The 26,610-nt window shown below is 35.5% G+C and overlaps 1 protein-coding gene across 1 annotated transcript; it reads right to left on the bottom strand.

Moving 5' to 3' along the window:
• Positions 1–1,257: 1,257 nt before the first annotated feature.
• Positions 1,258–3,600, bottom strand: PPP4R3C (protein phosphatase 4 regulatory subunit 3C). The gene is made up of 2 exons (XM_031446530.2): positions 2,102–3,600; positions 1,258–1,936 (listed from the first exon to the last, which is right to left on the bottom strand). The coding sequence occupies exons 1-2, from the start codon at positions 3,598–3,600 to the stop codon at positions 1,258–1,260; spliced, it is 2,178 nt and encodes a 725-aa protein (XP_031302390.2).
• Positions 3,601–26,610: the final 23,010 nt, after the last annotated feature.

Raw genomic sequence — 26,610 nt, 5'->3', positions numbered from 1 at the left:
ACCATAAATATCACCAAATGGTTCAAAACAAGGACACCGGTATTTTTAATACAAAATAAATTCTGTTCTGGAAAACTATTCAGACAGCCTATCTTGTTCAAACAATGGTCAGAATTAAAATTAACCCAAAAAGCTTCAAACAGGAGAAACTGCTTCAATTTAAGCAATTCCAGGAAAAATGGACCTAGCTAACCTGCTCCTCTAAAAATAAAACCTCTTAATTCTTTGCTACAACTTACTGTTAGAAATTCACTTGTATTCACTCTTTAATAAAGTACCTTTCAAATCACACCCATATTTATAGGAAAAAATTTCATGTACTTTATGTGGAATAACATAACTTTTTACATAACTTTTTCTTTAAAAATTATCCAAAATGGTTTCTAGCTATTGAGTGTCACCTCATTCAGCACTATTTTTTGTATGATAGTCTTTGTAGATTACACTTTGAAACCTACTTGCTGCTCTGAAGACAAACATAAGTTTATTAATGAATCAGGAAATGAATTCCAAATATCTTTCACAATCTAGGCAGTTGAAAGCATTCTGTTCTACCCACTCCCAAGGTCTTAGAGAATGCTCTTATAGAATAATACTGGATTGATTCTTTGCATCTCTCATCTAAACAACAACAACAAAATCACATTAACAACTGCAAATTTTGAATCCAGCTTCCTTTTTTATTCATGAAAACACACACCAAAAGTTACTTCCTCCAATTACTCATAAGGCTGAATTTCTGTTAAATCTTCAGAAATGTGAATATCTTTATCTTTTGTTGCAGTTGACTATCTTCCACATAAACATAAACATAAATTTTTATTCCAAAGAAGACAACAGAAAAAAGAAAACCATAGCCAGACCACTGGGCAGGTAATACAAGCTTTGCAGCTGCACTGTTAACAGTTGTTTCTAATACATACACTTGGAACAAAATTACATTAATACTAGATTATCAAACTGTTTCCTCCCCCTAAACTAAGAATTTTCCTGCTAAGAAGTTATCAGTCAGGTTTTAGTTCATTTTTTTTGGTTTTTTTAAGATTTTGGCAAGTTTGATTTTTATAGAACTAAATTCTCCTAGATGGTAACACTGAGCATCTTTGCTATGTATTGAATACTTATAAGCTCACATGAGAAAGCTTTTGGATTCAGATTTTTCAGCTAATGTTACAGAATTTTAGTAATGTTTTGATGTTTACAGAATTTTAGTAATGTAAAGTTCAGTAATGTTGAGGGTTTCCCATAAAGATTTTACTAAAGACGTGGTCTTTTTCTGAGGGATGTTTCATCTTCTTTATCTTCCTCTTCATCGTCTGAATAATCCACTAAGCTAATCGTGCTTGGGTTACTTGCTCTGCTGGAAGCAGTATCAGCAGAATGGGATGAAGTAAATTTCAAGTCACCAAAAGATATTCTTTTGGGAAGATCTACCTTGTCTTCATTTTCTTTTGTTTTTTTAGCCTCCGTAAATTTATCACAACAATCTTGAAATTCACCTTCCAATGGTGGCATATCTGCTTCTCCTTCCTCTATATTTTCTTTAAAATTCATTTCTTCCTTCTCCTCCAAGACACTGGAATCTCTGCAAAACACTTTACTATACAGTATAGAATGCAAGGTTTTCTGTATTTGAATCTGCTGGTCTTTCTCTTGTTCATATTGAATCTTCAATCCTTTGAATGTCTGAACATACTCAATTGACTCAAGTGTTTTATAAAAGTTTTCAACTACATGTGCAACAAGAGACTTGATATTTTCCACTCTTATGTATTCAAACAGCTCAATAACAGCTGAATTCAACATATTGTACCGAGTTCCATTATCTAGAAGAGCATTTACAACCGGCTCAAAAAGATTTCCCTTGATGATGTAATGATTGTAAAGTTCATCTTTAAGGCCAATCATCCTTCTTATAAAGCGAAGAGCACACAAGATAAGGAAAGTGTGCTTTGAATTCATCAGGATCAAGACTCTTCTTAGCAAGTCTTTCCTAAAAATATAGTATTTTATGTAATATGTGTGATGCTGCACACAAAATGTGAGCAGCTCTAAAATTAAGGCAAGCAGCTGTGCTGTTTGGTAATTATTGAGGTGATTTTTGTTGTTTTGGTCAGCTCCAACTATGTTATCTTCTTCACATACATCTTCTGAAGTGGTTGACAAAAGCGGTACAATTAAGTTATGCATACAACGTTTATAAAAGAAATTTAGAAATTCACTTCTTTCACATTTAGTAGGTGTTGCCAGCATGTTGTATGGATCAAGTAGCTCTCGGAGAAGTTCCATTAAATGAATAGCACCTCCGAGCTCAGGATCAGTATCACAGATCATTTGTTCAATTACTAAATTAATGAAAAGGTTGCCATCTTCACTCTGCTGGGCTTCTTCCATTATAAATCCTCGGATTATGGATGGACTATACTCTACTAGATAAGCAAATATATCAGTAGCAGCTGATTTTATCTGCAAATCATCCGTGGCCATTACAATTTTAAGAGCAGGAAGAATTCCCAGTTGTGTCAATGTTTTGAATAAGGTATCCTTGCTCTGAGGCTGTAACGTCTGAGAAAATGCACAGAATTCCTTGAAAAAAAACACCAGTTCACGCCGTTTATCAATATCTGTGGTCTTATCCCTTAACTGTGCAAAACCTTCAGCCAAAAACTTGTCATTTTCCTGCAGCATGCTGACTATCTCAACCTTGTTTAAAAAAATAAAAGTTGTAATAGTAGAAAAAAGATTCTCTTTAAACACGGATGGTTTAGACACAAGGATGTCATGAATGTACTGTACCCTGTATGTCTGATGTATTTTTTGCCGAAGTTCACAGTTTGTTATTGGTATAACTTCCTTGAACTTGGCATTTTGGGTTAAGAATTCCCTATGCCTTCTTGGCTGAGCCAAAGTAGGTTCATGTTCAAGGCATCCCACCACATCCATGATATACTCATCAGAAAACAGGATCTCAAACAGAGATTTCTTGTTGAGACATAAGATTCCTTTAATAATGTCATGCAAATAGTGTAAGCCTTGAGTATCCTCTAGGTTCTCACAGGTGTGAAACAACTGCAGTAGCTTTTTAATATAGTTCTCGTTTTCCAAGACCAGAGCCAGCCTTTCCTTACGCAAAGGTGAGGTGAGACCCGCAGTAACTAAGGCAGCAATCTGTTCAAGTTTACTGAGTTCACAGTTTGGTAGGCCAAGCTGTTCAGAGGTTTCCGGCAAGTCATCACATTGTTCTTCTTCGGATTCATCCAAGAGGTCTTCTGTGATTTCGACAGATGGGTCTTTACCTTGAACCTTGCAAATGTCTTTCCAGATCTCATAACAACTTGCTGGGTCCTGGAAAATTATTGCCATACCACGGTTCTCAGCTTCATACCAAATAATTAGGTTCTCTCGTTTTCTCTGATAGGGCGTGTTCAGATTTATCTTTGACTCCAAGATCAGTGAACCATCGGACTCCGATTGAACTAGCAGAGACAGGCCCCGAAGCCGCTCCTCGTAAGTGGGTAAGAGGTACCCCGTGCCTAGCTCGTCCCATAGTTGGTCATCACTCATCATATAGACTTTCACACGGCGCCGCTTGTCTGCCATGGCAACCTCTGGCCTCTTTACCCCAGCTCTGGCCTCGGCGCGGGTCCCTGCTTCTTGCGTGCCCTGAATCAAGGGACGCCACCGCTGTGGTGCCAGCGATGGTGGCCTAGGTGGCTGATCAGGAAAATCGCAACAGAACATGGAGGAAAAGGGGTGGTCATCGGGACCCTGGTGGTTCCTCAGGGTTCCCCCAGAGTCCCAGGGCTCCCCTGGAGTCCCACTACTTCTCGCTTCCATCCCTTGCTCCCGTCCTCACGTGTTGCTCCACCATACTCTCTCAGTGTCAACCGGAAAAGTGAGTCTCTGAGTCCGCTTGCGGATCTCTAAGAAAACCTCAATTATGTCAAGATTCTAATGATACCCCCAGGATTCTACCCAAAAGGAACATTCTATACTTGTTCAGGTGAGCTGCTGCCAAGCTTAGAAATGGAGGCTAATGAGCTCGACCAAAGAGCACTGTTCTTCCCATAAAAGGTTTTGACCCCTAGAAACATTTTCACTCATCAGGTGTGTGGGTATGGAAACTTAGGACCTTAGACAAAAGAAAGCTTAATCTCTTATATTCTGACCAAGTCCACACTTAACACTCTGTGTCGAGAAAAGACGCTTACCCAACGCCCACACCACCCCCTTTCTCCAAAAAAAGAAGCAGGAATAAGTGAACTGTAGACCGTTACCTACAATTAGAGATCTGTAGGTGGGTTTTCTCCATAAGGCTTAGCCGATGTCAGGATCACTCACTTATCCATCCTTGGGAGAGGATACTGTTCCAAGAGGGAGTTGGCAACTCCTTTATTCTGCTCAGCTCAGCCTAAAGCTCTTATCTTTTAGCACAGTGGGGAAATTTTTTCCTCAAATTTTCCCAGTCTATAACCACACTCCTTATTCTTAGGGAAGGAATGGGCCAGAGGGAAACTGACTTAAAATTAGCCAAGAATGAGTATTAAACACCACAGATCAATTGTTTTATCTTTTCTTAATAATTATGGCAATAATAACAACCATAACAACTAAGTAATGATACTTGACTGATTATTATTATGGAGAAAGGTAATAACATAATTGATCAAATATAATACTTGAGTGTTTATTATGTTCAAAACATTGTGACCAGAACATTTATATATTTTCTTACTTAAATTTCATAATGACCCAGTGAAATAGGAGTATTAAATGTACTTTATGATCACGAAACAAACTTAGAGAAGTTTAATAAATTGCCAAAGATCATATGGCTAATGAGCTGAGGAACTCTGAACACATGTCTGATTCCGAAATTGGTTTTCTCAGCCATTGAACTATGCTATCCCCTTCTTTTCTTGGCCTTCATTACACTTTATTTCACATTCCTTCCATCTATATAATTTGTAATCAACATAAAATTATCAAGAGAAGATGAAAGTCACGCACTTCCTCCTTTAGATCCACATCTGTGTATATAGCCAATGGAAAAATAGAAGCTTGTATATGGCAACTCTGTTAAATATAATTTTAATAGTAACCAAGTTGATTTTTGATGTAGCAGCAACTTCTGCAGTTTTCTTTAAAAAAATTTTTCCCCGAAATATTAACCCTATTATTGCAAAGGAAGAACTGAGAATGGGGCCATATCAAGCACATTAGGACTTGAAGAGTCCTATTAGTAACAATCACTTCATTTTACATAGCATTGGAGATGCGTGACAATTCTCAAGTAGAGCGCAGAAAAACTCCTCCACACACCACTTTTGCAGTGTAACCTCCAGGAGATTATATTACAAGAATATTCCCTGAGACAGTACAGCTGGGGCTCTTGGGGAATTGAATGCAAATGACAATCATTTCATGAGAAAATTCAAATCAATGCCAGGATACTGCTGCTCTAGAAACATTTATAAATTATAAATAATACTTAAACATAAGAATTAATAAATGGCTAATACAAAAAATTGACATATGTACTAGTTAAAAACTCCTGTCATTTCAAAAAGAGAGAATATGCAAGTATGTAATAACAATAATGACATGCATGCTAATGGTCCAATTTTTTTCCTCTGCTGTAGTTATATTAACGTTTCTATCAGAATCAATTATAATACTGTCAATTGCCTGAATATGCCCTCAGGTTCCATCCTCTGAGAGGTGTTCAGCACAAATCTATGTGTTCTCACAGTTTTATCACAGGGAGTTTCCCTTAGGCCAATTAAGGTCCCTTTATCTTAATTAGGTTAACTAGAATCTCTTTACAGCTGAAAAGAGCCTCAAGTCCAAATTTCTTATTGCTATTTCTGCAGTAGCTTCTTTCAGTTCCTGTCTTATTTGGTTGGGGAAGTAGAACAATGCTCCTTTTTGCTTCAGTTGTTCTGCCCATTTAAGATTATTATTTTTTCAGTGTTTTATTGTTTTACAGAAAGCAAGGTAGTATGAATAGACAAATGCCATATTCTAGGAGCTGTAAGTCCCTCTAATAGGCATTATTTATTTTTTATTTACTCCTCATACAATTACGGCCTGAGAAAGATATTATTACTACCATATTAGAGAGAAAAAAAACTTGAAACTCCAAGACTGAATCAAATGTTTGGTTCAAACCTCTGCAGTAAGTGATGATGCTAGGATTGGAAAGTAGGCCTGTAGTGTTCAAACTCTCCACTTTACTGTTCCCAGTATGCAATGCTTTCTCTTGGGCTATGCATAAATTATTATAGCAGATGTATATAACAACGTGATTTTTTTCCCAACTGTCACTGCTATTTGATGTTTCTCCATTTGGGGCGGGGGGGCAGGAAAGGAAAATCATTCAGGCCAGTTCAAAATCAAAATGGATAGACTTAATCTCTTTTTTATTTTTATTTATTTGTTTTTAATGGAGGTACAGGGGGTTGAACCCAGGACCTTGTGCATGCTAAGCATGCACTCTATCACTGAGCTACACCCCGCTCCCCAGAACAGACTTAATTTTAAGACTCAGGATTCCTCTTCTGTTTTGGATGCTTATCTCTCATGCTTCTTCCCCATGGCCTTAGGGTAGCAAGAAGTGGTTTTTGATGACTGCCCTGAGTATAGTTTCAGATTAAGATCTTGTAACTCATCCACATTGTATGACAACTAAGGGCTTAAATTTTATATTTCTCAGAGTTATTTTACAAGATAATAAAGAAATGAGTCATAAATTTCTAAATTTTACATATAGGTAACTCAAACCACATGTATACATTTAGAATATTTAGATATCTAAATGTTCTATCAGAGGAGAGAATATTTCATATGGGGAAGAGCATGGTTATTCTCAATTTTATGAAATAGTATTAAAATACAATTATTCAAATGTATCTACTCTAAAATTGTCAACTTCAACATCATTAGTGATAAACACACATGCATGTTCTCTACAAGTTCTCCATGTAGCTTATTTAGCAGAATGTTCCCTTTTTTGGCCACTATTATCTGATTTGGAAATATGTAGTAGTCTTCTCCCCTACTTCTGTCTTTTCCCCCAACTAGTATATTCTCAACACAATAGCCAGAAAGGATTCATTTAAAACATGTCACATCCTCCCACTATTCTGCACCAAATCAATGTGTTTCCACCTTGCTCAGCATAAAAGCCAAGGTTCTAACTATGCTTTACAAGGCTCAACAAGACCTGGCCCCCTTGACGTATGTGAGCTCTTCATTTGGTAATCTCTCTCTCCTTTATTCTGCTCCAGCCACACTAGCCACCTTGCTATGTCTGAAGCACATCAGGCACAGTCCTGTTTCAGGGCCTTTGCACCTGTCCTTTCTTCTTCCTAGAACACTGTTTCTCAGTATCTTCATGGCTCATACCTTAACCTCATTCAAAAATGTATTCAAATGCCCTTTTTTTTTTCTAGTGAGAGCTTTCCTAACTACTCCTTTAGAACTTCCATCCATCGTTTTTCTTTGGTGTATCCTTTCTCCATAGCACTCAGCATCATCTCACTATTTTGTATTTTGTTTATTCCATTTTTTGCAACCAGACTATCAGCTATATGAGCGTTATGATTCATCTGTTTATTCTTCTCACTGCTGTTTGCGTAGCACCTGCTATAGGGCATGATACATAGTAGTTTCTCAACAATAATTTATTGAATAAATACATAAATGAATATACATTGTTTTCAAGATGATTTCCAATAATGCATTTATTTGTTCGTCATGTGGTTATTGAGCAAATCCCTATATACAGGGCCTGTACCAAGTACTGGGGATAAAACAGTGAATTTGAAATGTATTTCCAGTCCTCTTACAGAATAGTTTTAACAGGAGATATTTCTAATTTACAAGACACATCTCCTACATTTCCTCTGCTGCCCTTATTCCACTCTTTTAGATAGTTTTTTTTTATTGATGGTGACCAAGGAAGCAATATTTCCCTGATTTAGGGTTTTAATTGCATGAAACACTTATTTTACTGAAATAAGTGTTCTCCTTATTTCTCCTTATGTTCTCCTCCATGTGCTGTCAAACATTCCTTTGCCAACCGTGGGTTAAATCTCAGGTAGAAATTACAGCTTTCCTATCAACAAGCAGGTATTGAAAAAACCCTAATTTTCTTATATTAGAACTTCCAGCTCATTTCAAGCTTCTGTTTGGATCACATCTTGTTCAAAGCAAGTCCACAGCTGACTGTTGAGTTAGGGAATGGGAAAGCATGCCCCACCTAGAGTAGAGATCATAGCAAAATTGTAAAGCAAAGGATGTGGGTAAAAAGGATGAAGAATTGAGGATGTTAATGCAATCTTCCACAAGCCTGGATAAAAAGATATCACGCAGAATTTTATGGAGCAAAGAGAGATGTGTGATCACCCTATTTATAGAATGTTAGAATGTGTGGATATTTACAACTTTTTATTTTTCAGCTGAAAACATCATCCCGTTGTGTGTGCCTTGTAGCAGTTCTGGCTGTTACCTTCTCAATGCTCAGCGCTAAGGACCATGTAAAATACCTTCTTGGATCCACAGGCAGTTTCTATTAGCTTAGCACATTCTACATTATGTGCTTGGCTTCCTTGGAAGCTCCAAAATCTTTTGCTCATACAGCATTGATTTAAAGGAGGGGGAAAAGGGGACAAGTTGTTCTCTTGGCCTAATGTAAATTTTAGACTTTGACCATCAGTGCCAGGCTCTTCCTCTTTTTCTTCTGTTTCAGTAGTTACTTCTTGACTCTTTTTGAGCTTTGTTTTAAATTCTGTAATTCATAGACCTCCTCTTCTTCTCTATCCTGATAGACCCTATTATTTTCTGTTTCTACCTAGATCTCCAGGAATAACATTAGCTGTCTACTTACCAATCATACTACAACCATGTTATATAAATAATAGCAATGAGTGTAAGTTGGAGTTAAAAGCTGCTCAATTTTTGCTTAGAGATAGGAATCACCTTCATTTCTTCATTATAGCACTATATACATTTATCTCATAAAATACAAATTTTCATTTTTTAGGCAGCAGTTGAGTTCAACTTAACATTTTTGCCTTAATTCCATTAACATTTAAAGGCATGTCTTTAATATAATATATTTGATTTTTGATGAGATAATTGGATTGAGTCAGAAGCAGGAAAAAAGTGTTTTCATGATAAGTAAGGGAAAATCTTAAACATCTTGACTAATCTTGATTTTGGATGTACTACTACTTGAAATGTGAAGATCTGATTCATTCCTCCTGAAAAATACCCTTTTGTGTTTTATTACTACTAGGTCATCTGCTATCACTTTCTTAGGCAGGAGAGCTGGCATGGTGGTGTAGGAATGTATTTTTGAATTACATGATAAAATCATTCAGAAAAATATCAAGCTTTTGTTTACAGTTCCTTATAAGAAAACACCCCTTTCTCTGCTCATGTTCTCTAATATCGCTCTATTTTAGTTTCTCAGAATTTTCACAATCTACAATTATCACATCATTTGTTTACTTTTATTGTTTCATTCTATTCCCACTCTAATCCCCAACCCCACCAAAGGTCAGTATAGGTCCTGGCCAGTCTTATCCTCCTCTGTATTGTATTGCCTAAAAGATCAACAGATGTTCAGTGAATATTTGACGAATGGGCACATGAAAGAATATGTAAAGATCACTCCTTCTATGTGCCACAGAGACATGGTCAACAATTGTAAGAAAAATTCTCATTAGGTGGATCTTCACTGAGATGTCATTGCCTGTCAGCAGGTTTGTGTTTTAGCTCTTCTAGAAGTTCATACTCAACTCTCCCTCTTTTCTACATTTGATAGTCTAACTATCAATATTTTCTTCTCAGCTCTTCCATTCTACCCCAATTATCTTTCAGCAAAAGATCTCATCTAATACTTCACCAAGAGAATAGACACCAACCCAAGGCTCACCCTCCATTTTTAAACAATCTTATCAATACGTTTAGCAACTTCTACCTTTCCCCTTTCCCTCTCATTAAAGGGAGTGAGCCTTCTTTTCTTCACAAATAACCTCTTAACCTGTACTTTACATATCACACCCTTTCTGGCTTCCTGAAACCTCTTATGCCATAAATTATTCCTTCTGTGACTTGTCTTTAAACTCTGCCTAGAAATAATTTATTTTGCCCCTTCAATGAAATACGTTCAAGTGTTTTCCATCTTAAAACAGTCAAACAGACTCTCAAAACAAGAATCACATTTATAACTTTACCAGTAACACTGATTACCCTAAAAAGGGGGCAAAAACGTTTGTTACATCCACTGTCATGTTTCTAGGGTCTAGAAAAGGGCCTGGTATAGAGCAGACACACAATATGAAGATTCACTCATTAACCATCTTTTAACAATTGCCAGTGTTTGCTGTGTGGCAGACCACACTCTAAGTACTCCATAGATGCTCTCACTTATTCCTCATAAGGCAGGTATCATTAAAGAAGTTTCACTCTACTGATACAGAAATGGGGGTAAATCAAAAACAAGTAATTTCTTCAAGGTCACTGATGCCTGGTGCTCAATCTCTAGACTTGTTATTTCTCAATTTTAAATAAACAGTTGTACCTGCAGCAAGAGATGGATGATGGATAGACAGGCAGAGATTTATATATAAATATAAATATAAGGAGTATATTTATATATAAATATAAATTATATAAATCCCTGCCTATCTATCTATCCACCTATCAATTTATGTCTCCATCTATTATATTGAACGATTTTCATTTCTAGGTGGGAATATTTCATTATAAAAAGAATTAAGTTCCCACTTTATTAAAATCTGTTAATTTATTATCTGGTTTCATTAATCAAATTTTTTTCAAGTTCCTTCCTAAACTTCCTTCTGCATGAGAACAATGAGGTTAATAAACTTGCCCAAGTTTCCATAGTGAGTAAGTAAACATTCAGAGTTTAGATTTGAACCCAGTAGCCAGACTCAAGAATCTGTGCACTTAAGCTCTTTGCTGCACAGCAGGTCACCATTCTCTTTTCCCTTTTTAAAAACGAACACTGAAGCTATGTTATCTATCTGTGGTATACAATCATCAAGTTAGAATCCTAAGTGTTTTGGAACAAGCAAATATATGTCTCTATATCCTCCTTCCTAACCCTCCCCCTCTCTTTCTCTCCTTAATGGAAATCATAGAGGACATTTATATCAAGTGCTTCTACTTGGTCATCTCTCTCCCTTAAAGCATTTGCCCCCTAAATAGAAACAGTCTCATCTTATTTATTATTTTTGCTCTAAAGAGAGATAAACTAACTTTAAATTTAATTCTCCTTTTTTCTCATGTGTCTGTGTTAAGCTCCAATTGAAACACCAGTTTCCCTTCAGCAATATCTTACTTTTTCACTTTTTGCCCCTTTTTCCTCTTTCCATGTCTTTTTTTTCTTTCTGTATTTTTTAACATTTTTTATTGATTTATAATCATTTTACAGTGTTGTGTCAAATTCCAGTGTAGAGCACAATTTTTCAATTATACATAAACATATATATATATTGTCACATTCCTTTCTCTGTGAGCTACCATAAGATCTTGTATATATTTCCCTGTGCTATACAGTATAATCTTGTTTATCTATTCTACAATTTTGAAATCCCAGTCTATCTCGTCCCACCCCTCACCCCCTTGGCAACCACAAGTCTGTATTCTATGTCTATGAGTCTATTTCTATTCTGTATTTATGCTTTTTTTTTTTTTTTTTTTAGATTCCACAGATGAGCGATCTCATATGGTATTTTTCTTTCTCTTTCTGGCTTACTCTTTCTTTTCACTCTGGACTTTTAAAATATCTTTGTAAACATAGGTTTTATAGCCATTTGTCTTTTTCATTATTCAGTAGGATCATTCTTTGTACTAATTACATTATGAAGCCTGCCATTAATTTCTCCAGCTATAACTCTTTTAATGCAGTTGTATATGGAGAACCCCTTTTGCAATTTTCTACCTTAGATTATCTAATTGATACCTTTCTCCTCTTTCCCACACATACAAACACATGCCATTGACAGCTAGACTTGGATTACTTAAATGGCTGTTAGCCTGAGCAGCTATTCCTTTTGCTATAATTTTAAAGACCTCCAGGTAAAGAGATAACTTTCATATATAATATTTTCTAATATCATTCAACTTGTACCAATGGGGCACTTTGTCTTTTCTCTCAAATAAGTCTTCCTGTTTTAATTTCTCCCTATTAGAGCTCTGTTCAGTGACACAGGCAAGAACGAGGGTTCATATATGTTGAGCTCTCTTTCATCTGAAGGTAAGTGCCAGTCTTCTGCAGGCCACACAGAACTGACCCCACCATTGCATTTGTGATTTCCTTTGTAACAGGCTGTTAATCTGTCTTTTTTGGCATTGCATTTTCTCTCTTCACAAAAACTAACTCTAGTTGCATATCTCAAAGAGAAACATCACTCTAATATATAGGAATTCTAAGTATTTTTAAAGGAATCCTCCATTATTCTAAAATTATGCATACCTAATTATCCAATCTCCATGTGCTATGTACTTATGTTGCCTTCAGCAATATAAACCTGTGTTTCACTTTAACTCAACAATGAAGGAAGAAATGAGAGGAGGAATACGCCTTTTTTTTTTTTTTTTGTGCAGTATTCTTGAGGTTGCTCTGGGCACATACTTACAGGAGTCTTTGTCATTTATTAAGAATAATCAGCAAAAGAAAGCAAAGAAAAATGATAAGGCATATCCATTCCCTAGGGCTCTAATGTTCAGGCTCAATTGGAGTCCCAAGGGTATTTTAACACCTAAGGCCTCTGACTATAAATCTGTCCCTCAGGTCTTTTCAGTTATTTTAGGGAAGTGTCAGTTGCTCATGGTACAATAAGCAATTATCCCCAAAGAAAATAGTTCAAGGAAAGAAAGGAAGAAACCTAGTGAGTGAAATAAGTTACTGAAATAAGAAAACTCACAAAGAAAATAAAGGAGCACATTGAAAAAAGTACAATGCCATATATTTACAATTTATTTTATATTCAAAAGCTATAGATATAGTGACATATAGCTATACTGATCTATAGCTACATCTTCATCCATATTTATATTTCACCCATATGTTCACATATATCCAGTCTGTAAGTGAGAGGAAACAGACCTGGTGGTTAAGAGCTCAAACACAAAAACAGATACCTCAAGTTGAAACAGGCTCTGTCAGGTCATGGGATGAGGACAAGATACCTATTATGTCTGGGTCTCAACTTCTGCATCTTTAAAGTGGAACCATCCCCTACCTCATTTGGTTGTTATGGGATTAAAAGAGATAACAAGTGTAGAACACTTAAACCGGTGCCTGGTGAAGTTATTACTTAAACACGTTGGTTCATTTACAATTCTTATAGCTGAAAAACAACAGCAAAGTGTTCTTTAACACACTTCACTCCCTTTTAAGGGGAATGGGTCCAAGAAACTGAAGGCTTTTTGTTATTGTTAACTGAGTATTGAATACAAATTTATCAAGGCCTGGATGCATTTGACCTAAGAAAAGAGTGAGCTATTTAAGAGACCTGAAGGAGCTACATTAGAGACAGGAAGTCCCTCTACCCACGGCCCTGGCCCAGGGACTATATGACATGAAGGCAGCAAAGGAAAACTTCAGAGAAAGGGACCCCAGGAGTGGCTCCCAGCCTGGGAAGCTTTGGAGGCGGGCTGGTCTCAGGGGCGTTGTTTTGGAGTTAGATGATGAGGGCTGTTTAAGAGGGGCCTCCCCAGGGGCCCATGCTTCTCCATGTAATCTTGCCCTTTCTCAATACCTTTGCTGTTAATTGGTTTTCTTGTGAAAATACGTCAAGCTGCTTGTTTTCACTTACAGCTTGAGTCCAGAGTGGAGTCAATCCGTGCAGTCTCAACCTCTTCATGTGTTACTACTTAAACAAAAGGACTTTAAATTGCTGAAAACGCTAGGGTCAGGACACTCACTGCCCTCAGGAGTAAGTACTTTACCCTGAGTTGTGAAATTTCCTACAATGATACTTTGATCACCAAAGTCGTTTCCCAGATCCCGTATAGTTTCTTTAGTTACTAATTCACTTTTCAAAATTTCTAAAGTTTGCTAGATGTTTCCAACCTAGAGCCAATTTATATTTGAAGATATTTACCTATCTCTTATAAACAAAAATAACACTCATCTTCAAGGGTCTAACAGTTTTGCAAAATACATTTTCCCCCATGAATGTTAAAGAGTACAGCTCAGGAGCTAAACAATCATATTAGACTCAGACTATTCAGAGGATTAGTCCTGGATTTATTTTGGATTGTCAGTGTGTCACTTGGGTAAGTCACCTAACTCCTCTTTTTGCCTCAGTTTCCTTTGTGATGTGATTGGAATAATAATGAGTCTTCTCTTTTGAGACTGGACCTGGGAAATAAAATTTTAAATATGTGTGCACCTAAATTTTGCCACACAAGAGCTGAAAATACCAGAGAATGAATTTCATGCTCAACTAACAACATTAATTATAGTAGTGTTTAAATGCAAACCGACGCACTGTCAATGATTAGACATTTAAAACTGGAACTTTCATTTATGAAAGTTAAATGAAGTTACGTCGAGTATCCAGTGAGAACTGAATGAGTCTTATGAGCCAGGAAATTTGTTGGTGACTCAAAGGTAAATGCTAAGAAGACTGCTTACCCTTAGCCCCTCTTGAATCTTCAGCCTTGAAAGGGAGACAGTTAAACACCTGTAATGTAAGTACATTACAGGGCACACAAGACAACCTAGACACATCAGGAAAGTCTTCCCAGAGAAAATAATGATTAAATTGTATCTTGAAGTATAATTGGAATTACAGATGTGTGTATAGGAGGGTGGCAAGTGGGCAAGAGAAGGGATCACAGCTGTAAAGAAAAGTAGGTACTAGGTCATGAAAATCATGTAAACTAAGTAAACTTGAAAAGATGAACATGACAGTATCTTATCTACACAATTGTGTGGAGAATGGAGAAGGAAAGCAAGCCAGGCATCTTAATAAAGAATGTTGCAGAAATCTTAGTGAGAGATGGCTGTGATCTGGATTACAATTTCAGCAGTGAGGGTAAGTAAGGAGAAATTCATAAATTCAAGAGACATTTAAAGATGTTAATTAACATAAACTTCCTGATTGATCAGAATGAGGGCAATCAGGGCAAGTGGAGACACAATAAAAAATAATTACCAACTTGGTGGATGGTGATGTCTTTCAATTAGAAAGAAGGGCGAGTTTATGGGGAAAAGATTAGTTTAGTTTGGACAAACTGATGTTGAGGTTAAAGTACTTATAAGACGCAGTATCACAATAATTGGACTGTGGTATGATACAATGATTATTTAAACTTTTATTCTATTTATGTAGATGTGACACAGAGATGCTCTGCAGTGAGTGTTTGGAGGGACTTTAGAAATGATGAATTGAATATTTTCATGGCAGAGAGCTGTTCCATCATATAAGCTCAAGGTAACTCTCAAGACTAAAGAAAGAGGTGTCAACACATAGTAAAAAAGAACCACTGCAAAATTGACAAGTGACATTAATTTTACCTCCCGCACTTCTCTTCTCTTCTCACAGCGTTGCTTTTCTTTCTTTTTTAGGTTTGCTCCTGTTTAACTCTGGCCAAACTCTATCAGTATATGAGCAGATAAGATAAACTTACGTGTTTCATAGGTTGTGCATGGCCAAGTTGAGAACTGCTGCCCTTTTCTTTCATCTGCTGCCTGCAGTTACTCCCTAGGACAAGTAGAAAGTAAGTAACTCTTAGAAAGGAGGATGATACATTCTGTGTTCTTTCCTCGCCCTTAAATTCCTGGAAGTAACAGTGAACAAGAGCTAGCTTTGTTTTCCCAGATCTTCTACCCTCCCTTTCCTGAAAAGTTGCAAGAACGATGTATAGGACATAACCTCCTGCTTTCTTTGAGTTGAGTTAAAATAGTAATTGGTCTGGGGAGGCCTGGAATTTCAACTTCCCTGTTCTGACAAGGAGTGAACAGAAATGATTCCAGGCAAAGTGGGAAAAAAAAAATAAGCCTGTTTTCAGTGCCTCTTTCTCTCTCAATCTCTCTCTCACTGAGCCCCACCGTGTGTGTGTGTGTGTGTGTGTGTGTGTGTGTGTGTGTGTGTGTGTGTAGCTATGTTGCGTGGACTTTATTTTGACCATTTCCTGTGCAAGCATTTGCTCAGTACTCTTCTGTCAACCCAATGCTCCCTTTCAAACCCTTATTCAAGAAGTTCTCCAAACCCATTTTGCCATCAAAACCTACAGACACTACATGTCAGGGTATACAGTGTATAGAGAAGGGATCTCACTGGGCTTTGAGTAATAAGCAGTGTCATATCAGCCTATGTACAATCATTCAAAGACGACTAACAAACCCAAAAAGATGCTCCACATTTTAAACTTCAAGTAAGCCTTCCACTATAAATCTTTCAATTATTTTTAGAACAAAAATCCCTAGAATGTGGATTGTTAGCTCACCAAGTAGAGATATATGGCCTGGTTGCAATGGCCCCATTGATTTAATTGAGTTCACTCCCAACTATGATTCTGGATGAATCTTTAGTCTCATGTGTCCAATTCTGCTTTGTCATTCTCTTATTTGAGGGATGGATATTTTTAGACTTGATATCCAGGAAGTCAATTTCTTTCTCAGTTATATATAGAGCTTTAAATATTGTTAACCCTATGCCTCTAGGTAAGGCAGAAATTTCCAAACTAAAATAAAGTATTAGCACTCACCCCTTCTTTGAACAGTAGCAGTTTTAATTATAGAGGAGGTATAAAATTAAAGATCATTTTGAAAATGTAAATTTCCTCTTCTTGTTATTAAAGTATATACAAGTCGGAAAGTGGATTCATGCATTAATAAGTGCTTTTTAAATTTGCCTACTGAGAAGAGAAAGTTGACTTTTGCTAGAGCCATTTAATTCTTTAAGAGTGATGAAATATCTGAAGGCATCTCTACTTAGTTTTAAGAGAAATAAATATAGGGTGTCTTATCCATAAAGAGTTAGGATTATATTTGCTTTCTTTGTGTGAAAGATACATAATTCATAAGCTAATGAGTTGTAAAGGTCTTTCACAAGTAAAATTATATTATCACTCCCAGGAGTAAGATAGTCAAACTGTTCTGTAATAACTCATTCAAGTTTATTTTACCTTGACATTGAAAACACAATCCCTCTTCTTAAATATGGTATTAAAAGAATGCCCAGATACAGAGAAGGCTAGAGTTACCAGAGTGAAGATGGAGAAAAATCTTTCATAAATTACTAAAAAAGGCTTGTGGATCCCCAATGTGTTTAGAATACCTGGAATACACCACCAGATTAATTTTGTTGTAGTGGGTAAAATATTACAAGAGTTAGTAGATCGATTAAATGATTTTTATACTTATTCAACACATTTATTGAGGACCATGCTAGGCATTAAGTTACAACATTAGAAAGACACTTGTGATTCCTCTCCTAAGGAGCTTACAGTTTTGTGGCACACCTGATATTAATCAGAAAGAGTTCTGGCAAGATGAATTAGGAAATGTTTGGAAGCATATAACTGAGTGTGCCTATTATTTGTCTATTTGCTCTTAGATTCATTCTCTTCTCTTTCTTGCTCTGTTTCCTATTACAAAGGCTAACCCAGCAAACAACACTGTGCAGGATCCTCTGCCATCTGGCATCTTTATGGGTTTAACTAATAGCAGAAAATTGGAGGGCAGAAATTGGAGGGTCCAAAGCAGACAGGGGCCAGGATAATTCTCCTTTTTCTCTTTGCTTTAGGAAGGTCTTTCAGCGATGGCTCTGTTTCCTCCTTGGCTATAGCTCCAACTGGGCAGTTTCCACCTCTGTGGTTCAAGTATTGGTGGCTCCACCTCCTGACATCCGGTAACACTATTTCTTCCTTAGACTTTATTCCTGCCCTAGTCATAATGGCAACTTCCTATAATTGTGAAACCAGGGGTATCTCAACTTCTGTTTGTTCTTTCAGCTCATCTAACACCTTTATAATTTGGCTCCTATATTAAATTCCCTTTATTGACCTACCTGGTGTGGGTTCTGTTTCCTAACTGGTCCCTGACTGCTACAAGGGAGCACTCAACCTGGTTATGGAAGAAATGTGTCAGGGAAGCTTGAAGATGTTAGATTTGAGCTGAATGAATGAGGCAAAGACAGACAAGAGAACATTCCAGGCAGAGTAGGTGCTTGTAATTTTCCAAAACATGGAGGTCAGTGTTGTTGAAGTTTAGAGAACAGTGTGGAGCATGGCATGAGATGAAGTATATGAAGTACTATCTTTAACAGGGCTTTAGTCACTGTTAAGAATTTTGATCTTTGCCATTAGAGGAATAGGAAACCTTTCATGGGTTTTTGAGAAAGTGGTTTTGAGCAATGGGGTGACATGTTCAAATATGTGCATTTTTAAATATGTATGTTCTTCTAAACATGTATTTAAAGTTTTAATATGTGGAGAATAAATTAGGAAGGAGTATAAGTGGATGCTAGTACAACAGATAAAAGGTTATTGCAGTAAAAAGTGATGTGAGTTTGGGCAATGTTGGATAAAGTCCTAAAGCTATTCAAAGTACCTGTGATGCTTTGGATAAAAGGGTAAATCAGATGAGGTAAGGGAAGTGACATAATTAATTCTCCTTGGCAAAAATGTGAATGATGATGTCATTTACTGGGTTAGTAAAACTAGAGAAAGAATGGATTTGAGAAGGAAGATAATACAAGTTCACTTTGATTTGCTGAATTTGAATGTCTTTGGAAACATAATAGAAAAGTCTGTTTGTTAGGATGGCAGTATTGGATTTACCATTAATAATCCCCTTAGCTAGATTTATTTACTTTTGCTTCGTTGGGTAGTCAAATAGCCAAGAGTCAACCTGGACATACTATAGATGTGTCACCTGTAATCTTGATTAGATGAACATATTAATTACAATCTTGGTAAGATAAGCATTTCCATTCTGAAATATTTTAAATAACTTTGCTTGGAAAGCTTAGTGTTTCTACATGCCACATCCTTTGACATGCACTAGATGCTTAATAAAGTTCTGAAAATCATAATTATGTTTTCCTAAATGACATCTACCGTTTTTCTCTCCCAGACTAACATTGTTAATCATATGGCAAATTGAATGAATTTTAGAAATGCAATAACCCTTAGTTTGTGGTGATCAACGTGGTCCTATTTGAAAATCTGAGTATGAGGGAAAAACAGAATGCCAAATGTCTACATTTCAGAGGTCAGTCAATAGATCGAATGCTAATGCCAAACTTTAGAACTCAGAAAGCATGAATTCCTTAGGTTCTATGAAAAAGAACTAATTACTTTTACTCATTTAAATTTGATTAAGCTTCCTCTTAACTTCAATCTTTCTTCAAAAACTCACCTTTAGATATGATATTGCAACATTCTCAAAGTATATGGAATGAAAATGTGGACATCTATTTGAGTCAAGTAACTAGAGATAGTTAACAAGTTTAACAATACCACGAGGAAAAATCTGATTTTTGAATATAGTTCTACTTGGCACTTTGAGAATACTTCCTTTAAATATATCTGAAAGTATTTTAAATGAACTATCTTATTTTAGGGTTTTGTAGTGTGAAGAACTTGTGGAAAAAATGTGGACAACTTCTCTTGACTGCAAGCTATTAGATTAATTTACATGTCAGTTTCACTTCATTAACATTCTAAACTCTTTATGTCAAGAAAGATATCTGTCAAGATCACATAATCTGTTATTTTGAGATTACCAGTCTACATTTACAGCGGCATCTCATTTATGTTTCAAGCAGGCCCACTACACCTGAAAGAGTTATTCCAAATTGTCGTATTTTTATTTGTGTGTGTGTTTTGGTGTCTTCATTCTATGTGTAGTTTTATTAAATTGGTGATAACATAAAACTCCAAGTAGCTATCATCTGTGGTAGTTGCTTTTTCAGAGAGAATTTAAAACAACATTGCATTGACCCAAACATCTTTACTTAAACGTTTAAACATTTTGTATCAGTTTAACATATCAATTTTTATAAGAATTTATGTGATTAATGCAAAAATCGTATCAATAAGAGATAGTGTCCTACCTCAAATAGAAGAGAATAAACTGTCCAGCCATCTGTATGCATAGGGCAAGACAATATGTACTCTTTTTCACAAAGACATGCAAGATGGACTTGGAATGTTCACCATTTATTAATACAAGATATGATGAAAAGGTGGTTTTTCAAGTAGCAAATGAAGAAAGGTTATTTAACCTTTTCTAAAATGCTGTTTAATTGGTGATGGGGAAGAAAATCAGATAAATTGAATGGCTTAATTTGCATAATATTACAATAAAACCATTCAAGACATACTTTGATATTAAGTTATAGCAATCAAATTATGTCATTTAATATAAAAATCAAGTCTTTTATCTAGATTTGAATAGACTTTTTCCACTTTATTTTTGTCTACTTGCTTAGCTTTAAAGTATGAAGGAGAATGTTATTGTGCACAGCCATGGCTTGGGTGTTGAAGTGGAAGATGTGACTACCTGCAAGTAATAACAGTCTCTTTCCTTCCCTTTCGGTTTCCCACTCTCATTTTTAAAAGTTCTGAGATGTCATCTGTTTAGACAACCTCCACCAAAAAGTGATTCTCTGCTTCAAGTGAACTGACGTAAGTCAAGCAGTAAAATGTATAGGGGTTGTGGAAGAAAGGATCTGTGACCTCCATGGATTTAGATGCTCTGTTGTGGAATACTCCAGCATGAATAAAATTAAGGTGAATGAGTTAAAATTTAAATCAGTGTATAAGAAATTCAAGTAGATATTTCTCTGGCATTTCTAATTGATGTCAATTTAAGGATAAAGATATATTGTAGGAACATTGTTGGCCTCTAGGTAAATTCTTTTAAGTTTTGTTTTTTGATAACAGTATCAAAGGATCTGAGTATCAGCATTGCAGATTAGCAAGTATTAACAATTTCAAATAGAGTTGGAGGATTATTAAACATTACTGCTGTTCAAGGACAGCATAACAAAAAATGCTGATAGATATAAGAAAGTGTTTGTATAGTGTTTACACATCCCTTGACAATGTCTTAACTAGTTATCAGTGAAAATTCAAACCTTTCAAAATTATTTTTGTTATCACAGTAATTTTTAGATTAAATTCAAATCCTTCTCCAGAGCTTCACAAATCCTCTTCTATTTAAAACTTTTAAAACCTTTATTGTACTATCTTGAAAAGATCAGAAAATGTGACCCTTGAAGTGCAGGAATTCTCCATCCTGTGGCAATGTCAAATGAACAATATATCCAAATTACAATAATAATGCTAACTATAAAACAAAAGCATAGCAATTTGTGATTTTATGCTTAAGCTAAATAAAATACATCTTGTATGCTTTATAGATATTGATAATGAGTTAGAATCAGATCAGCCTTACTTGGAAACAATGAGTACCTAACTGAATGAGAATACTGTGTAAATAAGTTACACTCTATATGGTTACAACATTTCCAATTATTTGTATGTTTTAAACTAGTCCCTTTTCTTTTGTGTAAAAAAGATTGTTATATTAGGCACACAGGCTACTGAGTGTGCATTATATACAAAATTTCAAGTCTTAAGTTGTTGTGAACTGTGTATTGAAAGGAGAAAAAGAGCAGTGGAGACTCAAACAAGGTATCAAGGTAGAAAATATAAACAAAGTCAAAATGATCAGAAAGGCATAAATACAAAAACAATGAAAAAAAGCAATCCACTGTAAAAAGGGAATCAGAAGATGTTTAAATTATCTCTTTATAGTAAGAACTGAAATGCAGGTATAACCTGATTTTGAGTAGAGGGAGTTGATTTCAAGGTTTTAAGTTACGAGCATTAGGGATTTTCACAATCTGAGAAAAGAATTAAAATGATTATGCAGAACCTGCAGTGGAAATGATCAGACAGTATATAATTTCCTTATGAACCAAGTCTGTTGGTAATACAGTATATTGTTTGTGTGTGTGTGTGTTTTCATGAGATTACATAGACATAGCTATTCTCAGTCTTGGAGTGGGAACTGGAAAGGTAAAGTTATGTGAAGAGCTTTACTAAATAAAACTCTTGAGCTAATATGAGAATGTATTAAATCATTGGCATGCATATTGTAATCAAAAGTTCCACATAGTCTAATAAAATCGATTTTATGGCTCTCGGGTATTGCTGAACTGTTGAAGAAAACACAACCACAGAAAAGGTATGCATGCTATGGGCCAGATTTCTTTAACTACATTCTTTCATTCTTAGGTTGATTTTGGTTGATTAGGGTTGAAGTTCAGTATCCTTCTGTATTAGAGCTGCCTGTGGTGGTTTTACCATCATCTGGGATCCAAAAAATAAAGTGAAGATAACCAAAAATATTTATTATTCTGTAGTGTGATTAAGAATACAAATTAACAAATTGATAAAACAAATTGAATTAATAAAGCATTTTACAGGTTAATCTTTGAGTTATCCTAAATTTAACTTAATCTCTTACCATGTATAATTCTGGGCAATGTTAATTGATAATTATGTGACACCAAAGGATACTGAATGAAATGTTACTGCTAATCAGAAATAACCTGTATTAAGCATCATCTCACATCCTAATATTTAAAGTCACTATAGGGTATGTGCCCAATTACAAAACCTGTAAAATTTTAAAAAATAATATATATTATTAAAATGCATGTGCTGACATGGATATAAAACCTCTGTTTTGTTGTTTTATTATTACCATTATAGTGGGCATGGATTGGTATCTGTTTGGCATTTTAACTTGCATTTTCCAAAAAACTAATGGTGTTGAGCATCTTTTCATGTTCTTTCCCATTTGTATACCTTTTTGAGTGATATGTCTTTTAATGTCCATATTTAACTGAGTTCTTTGTACTCTTCCTGAGTACTTTTTTTTTCTTATTTGATTTTCACAAAAATAGGTCCCACTCAATTTTTGTGGGAAAATTGAGACCTAGAAATATTAAATTACTCATCCAATGTGAGACTTAATAAGTGGTAGAGCTCATTTTGGAACCCAGGGTGTGAGGCTCCAGAATCTAAGTTCTTTTCTTTCACATCACTTCACACTAGTTACACTGATCTTTTGATGGCATTTTACTTTAGAGATTAAAATATACTGATTTTGCCATATAGACAATGTGAAGTCAGAGTCTGGGCTTAAGTACTTTCCTGTTATTCACTTCTGAAGCTCAAAGTTTTTTGTTTTGGGGTGTTTTATTTTTGATAAAGTTAAAATTCTCTATCGTTTTTTTTTTTTTTTTTACTGTGCTTTGGTATGGTATATAAGTAATCATTGCAAATGTCAGACAAAGATATGCACGTATATTTTCTTCTAAAAAATTTGGCATTTACATTCAAGTCTCTGATCCATTTCGAGTTAATTGTTTTGTTATGAATTCAGGGTCTGCATTCATATTTTGCATGTGGAAATCCAATTTCCCTGGTATCACATTTGGAAAAGACTACCATTCAGCAATAAATTGGTTTGACAATACTGTTGAAATTCAGTCAAACCAACTGATATGGATTTATTTATAGATCTAAATTCTATTCCATTGACCTATATTTCTATCCTGATGCCAGTAACACACTCTCTAGATTACTATAGGCTTGTAGTACATTTTAAAATTGGAAAGTGTTTGTCTTCCCAACTTGTTGTTCTTTTTCAAAAGAATCGTTTAGACTCTTCTCAGACCTTTGCATTGCCATATTACTTTTAGCATCACCTGTCAATTTATGCAAAAAATTCAAATGGTATTTTAATAGTGATGGTTTTGAATCCGTAGACCTGATTCTATTGGAATTTTAAAAATATTGAATCTTCTAAGCTATGAACATGGATTTGTATTCCATGGATTTATATTTGGATGTAACTTTTTATATATAATTTCTAGTTGAATGACATTTCTTCCTTTTCATTTATTTGATGCTATGAATAATGCTGCCATGACCTTTGTGTCCATGTTACCGGGTGAAAATAAGTTTTCATTTCTTTTGTATAGTTTACTAATCCTGTGATTACTGTATCCTGTCAGAAATAATTATTAGACACTGCAATATTGTTTTCCAAACAAGCTGTAAAATTTTACATTCCCATCATCAAAATATAAGGATCTTTGTGACTCTACATTTTGACTATGCTTGTTATTTCCTGTATTTTTTTTATTACAGCCACTCTTCAGAGCAAAAGTGTTATAATCTTTTCATTTAAATTTGCATTTCATGTTAACTAATGGTTTCGAGCATCATTTCATGTGCTTCTTAGTCATTCATATTTATGCCTCTGTGAACTATATCTTCAAACTCTGGCCCATTAAAAAAATTTGGTTGTGTTCCACTTACTTCTTCAGTTGAAAATAATCTTTATATATTCAGGACTCACTTTCACTGCCCATTATGTGATTTGCAAATATCTTTCCAGTGTGTTTCTTTGTCTTTGCCTTTCCTTAATGAAGACTTCTGTAGTGCAAAAGTTTTTAATTTTTCTGAAGTATATTTTAATTTTTATTTGTACTTTTTGTTGTATTCAAAAAGATTTTTTTCCCATCTCAGAATCACAGGCATTTACTCAATGATTTCATTCAAGATTTTAGAGGTTGTTTTACTTTTATTCATGTCTATACTTTTTTTCACAATTTCACTTTTTACTCTTTATATACTTCTCATTTTTTTACACAATTTTTAAAAGTTACATTCCATTTCACTAGCATAATGTCTTCCAAGTCCATCCATGTTGCTGCAAATGGCAAACTTTCATTCTTTTTATGGCTGAGTAGTATTCCAATGTGTGTGTGTGTCCACATGTTCTTTATCCATTCATTTGTTGATACACTTAGGGTGCTTCCTTATCTTGGCAATTGTAAATAATGTTGCTATGAACACTGGGGTACATGTATCTTTGCTAATCAGTGTTTTAGGATTTTTCCCCCAATATATACACAGGAGTGGAATTGCTGGGTCATATGATAACTCTATTTTTAGTTTTTTGAGAAACTTCCAGACTGTTTTCTACAATAGCTACACCAATTTACAATTCCACCAAGAGTGAATGAGGGTCCCCTTTTCTCCACATCATCACCAACATTTGTTATTTGTGTTCTTTTTGATGATAACCATTCTGACAGGTGTGAGGTGACACCTCATTGTGGTTTTGATTTGCGTTCCCCTAACGATTAGCAATGTTGAGCATCTTTACGTATGCCTGTTGGCCATCTGCATGTCCTCTTCGGAAAAACATCTACTCACTCCTTCTGCCCATTTTTAAATTCAGGTTGTTTGTGTTTTTGATGTTGAATTGTATGAGCTGTTTATATACACTGGATATTAATCCCTTGTTCATCTCATTGTTTGTAAATATTTTCTCCCAGTCAGTAAGTTGTCTTTTTGTTTTGTCAGTGGTTTCCTTTGCTGTGCAAAAACTTTTAGATTTAATTAGTTCCCATTTGTTTATGTTTGCTTTTATTTCCTTCACTTTGGGAGACAGATCTTAAAAAAAATATTGCTGCAATTTATATCAGAGTGTTCTGCCACTGTTTTCCTCTAGGAGTTTTATTAGAGTATCTCATCTTACATTTAGGTCTTTAACCCATTCTGAGTTTATTTTTGTATATGTTGTTAGAGAATGTTCAAATTTCATGTAGCTGTCCAGTTTTCCCAGCACCACTTATTGAAGAGACTGCCTTTTCTCCATTGTATGTTCTTGCCTCATTTGTCATAGATTAATTGACCATAAGTTCATGGGTTTATTTATGGGCTTTCTATCCTGTTCCATTGATTTATGTGTCTGTTTTTGTGCCAGTACCATACTGTTTTGATTACTGTAGCTTTGTAGTATAGTCTGAAATGAGGGAGCATGATTCCTCCAGCCCCATTCTTCTTTTTCAAGATTGTTTTAGCTATTTGGGGTCTTCTGTATTTCCATACAGATTTTAAAATTATTTGTTCCAGTTCTGTGAAAAATGCCATTGGTAATTTGATAAGGATGGTACTGAATCTATAGATTGCCTTTGGTAGTATGGCCATTTTAACAATACTGATTCTTCCAATCCAAGAACACGGTATATCTTTCCATCTGTTTGTGTTGTCTTCAGTTTCTTTCATCAGTGTGTGTAATATACTGGTTCATAAAGGTACTTATCCCCTCTTGTAGATGTAATGTGAAAAAACAAGATGTAGCCATTGGCCATACAGCTATCATGGTACTATCTGGCCTCCATTCAGCTTGCTTGTAGGATCCAAACTGAGAAGATGATTTTTCAGGTTCCTTGTAGGTTACAATTAACACACTAGGTTGGCTATAACAGATGCTGAGGTGGGCCACGGCCAGCATGGCAAAGAAAGTCCTCTGGGGGTCGGACTTAACATGGAAAGGCACCTTGGCTGGGCTCTCTAGAGGGTAGAGCAGCCTCTTGGGCCAGCTGCTCAGGAAACACATGGCCTGCACTGAGCTGTGGATCCCATGGTGCCTGGCAGACCCCAGCCCAGTCCATCACACTCAGTGGCCTGGGGCTGGACGCCGGTATCCCACACCGCCACCAATTGAGTCGGTGCTGA

This window comes from Camelus dromedarius, chromosome X (assembly GCF_036321535.1).
Source record: "Camelus dromedarius isolate mCamDro1 chromosome X, mCamDro1.pat, whole genome shotgun sequence".
Classification (NCBI taxonomy): domain Eukaryota; kingdom Metazoa; phylum Chordata; class Mammalia; order Artiodactyla; family Camelidae; genus Camelus; species Camelus dromedarius.
The sequence above is the reverse complement of the archived record's forward strand: the minus strand, read 5'-3'. Positions and strand labels throughout refer to the sequence as shown.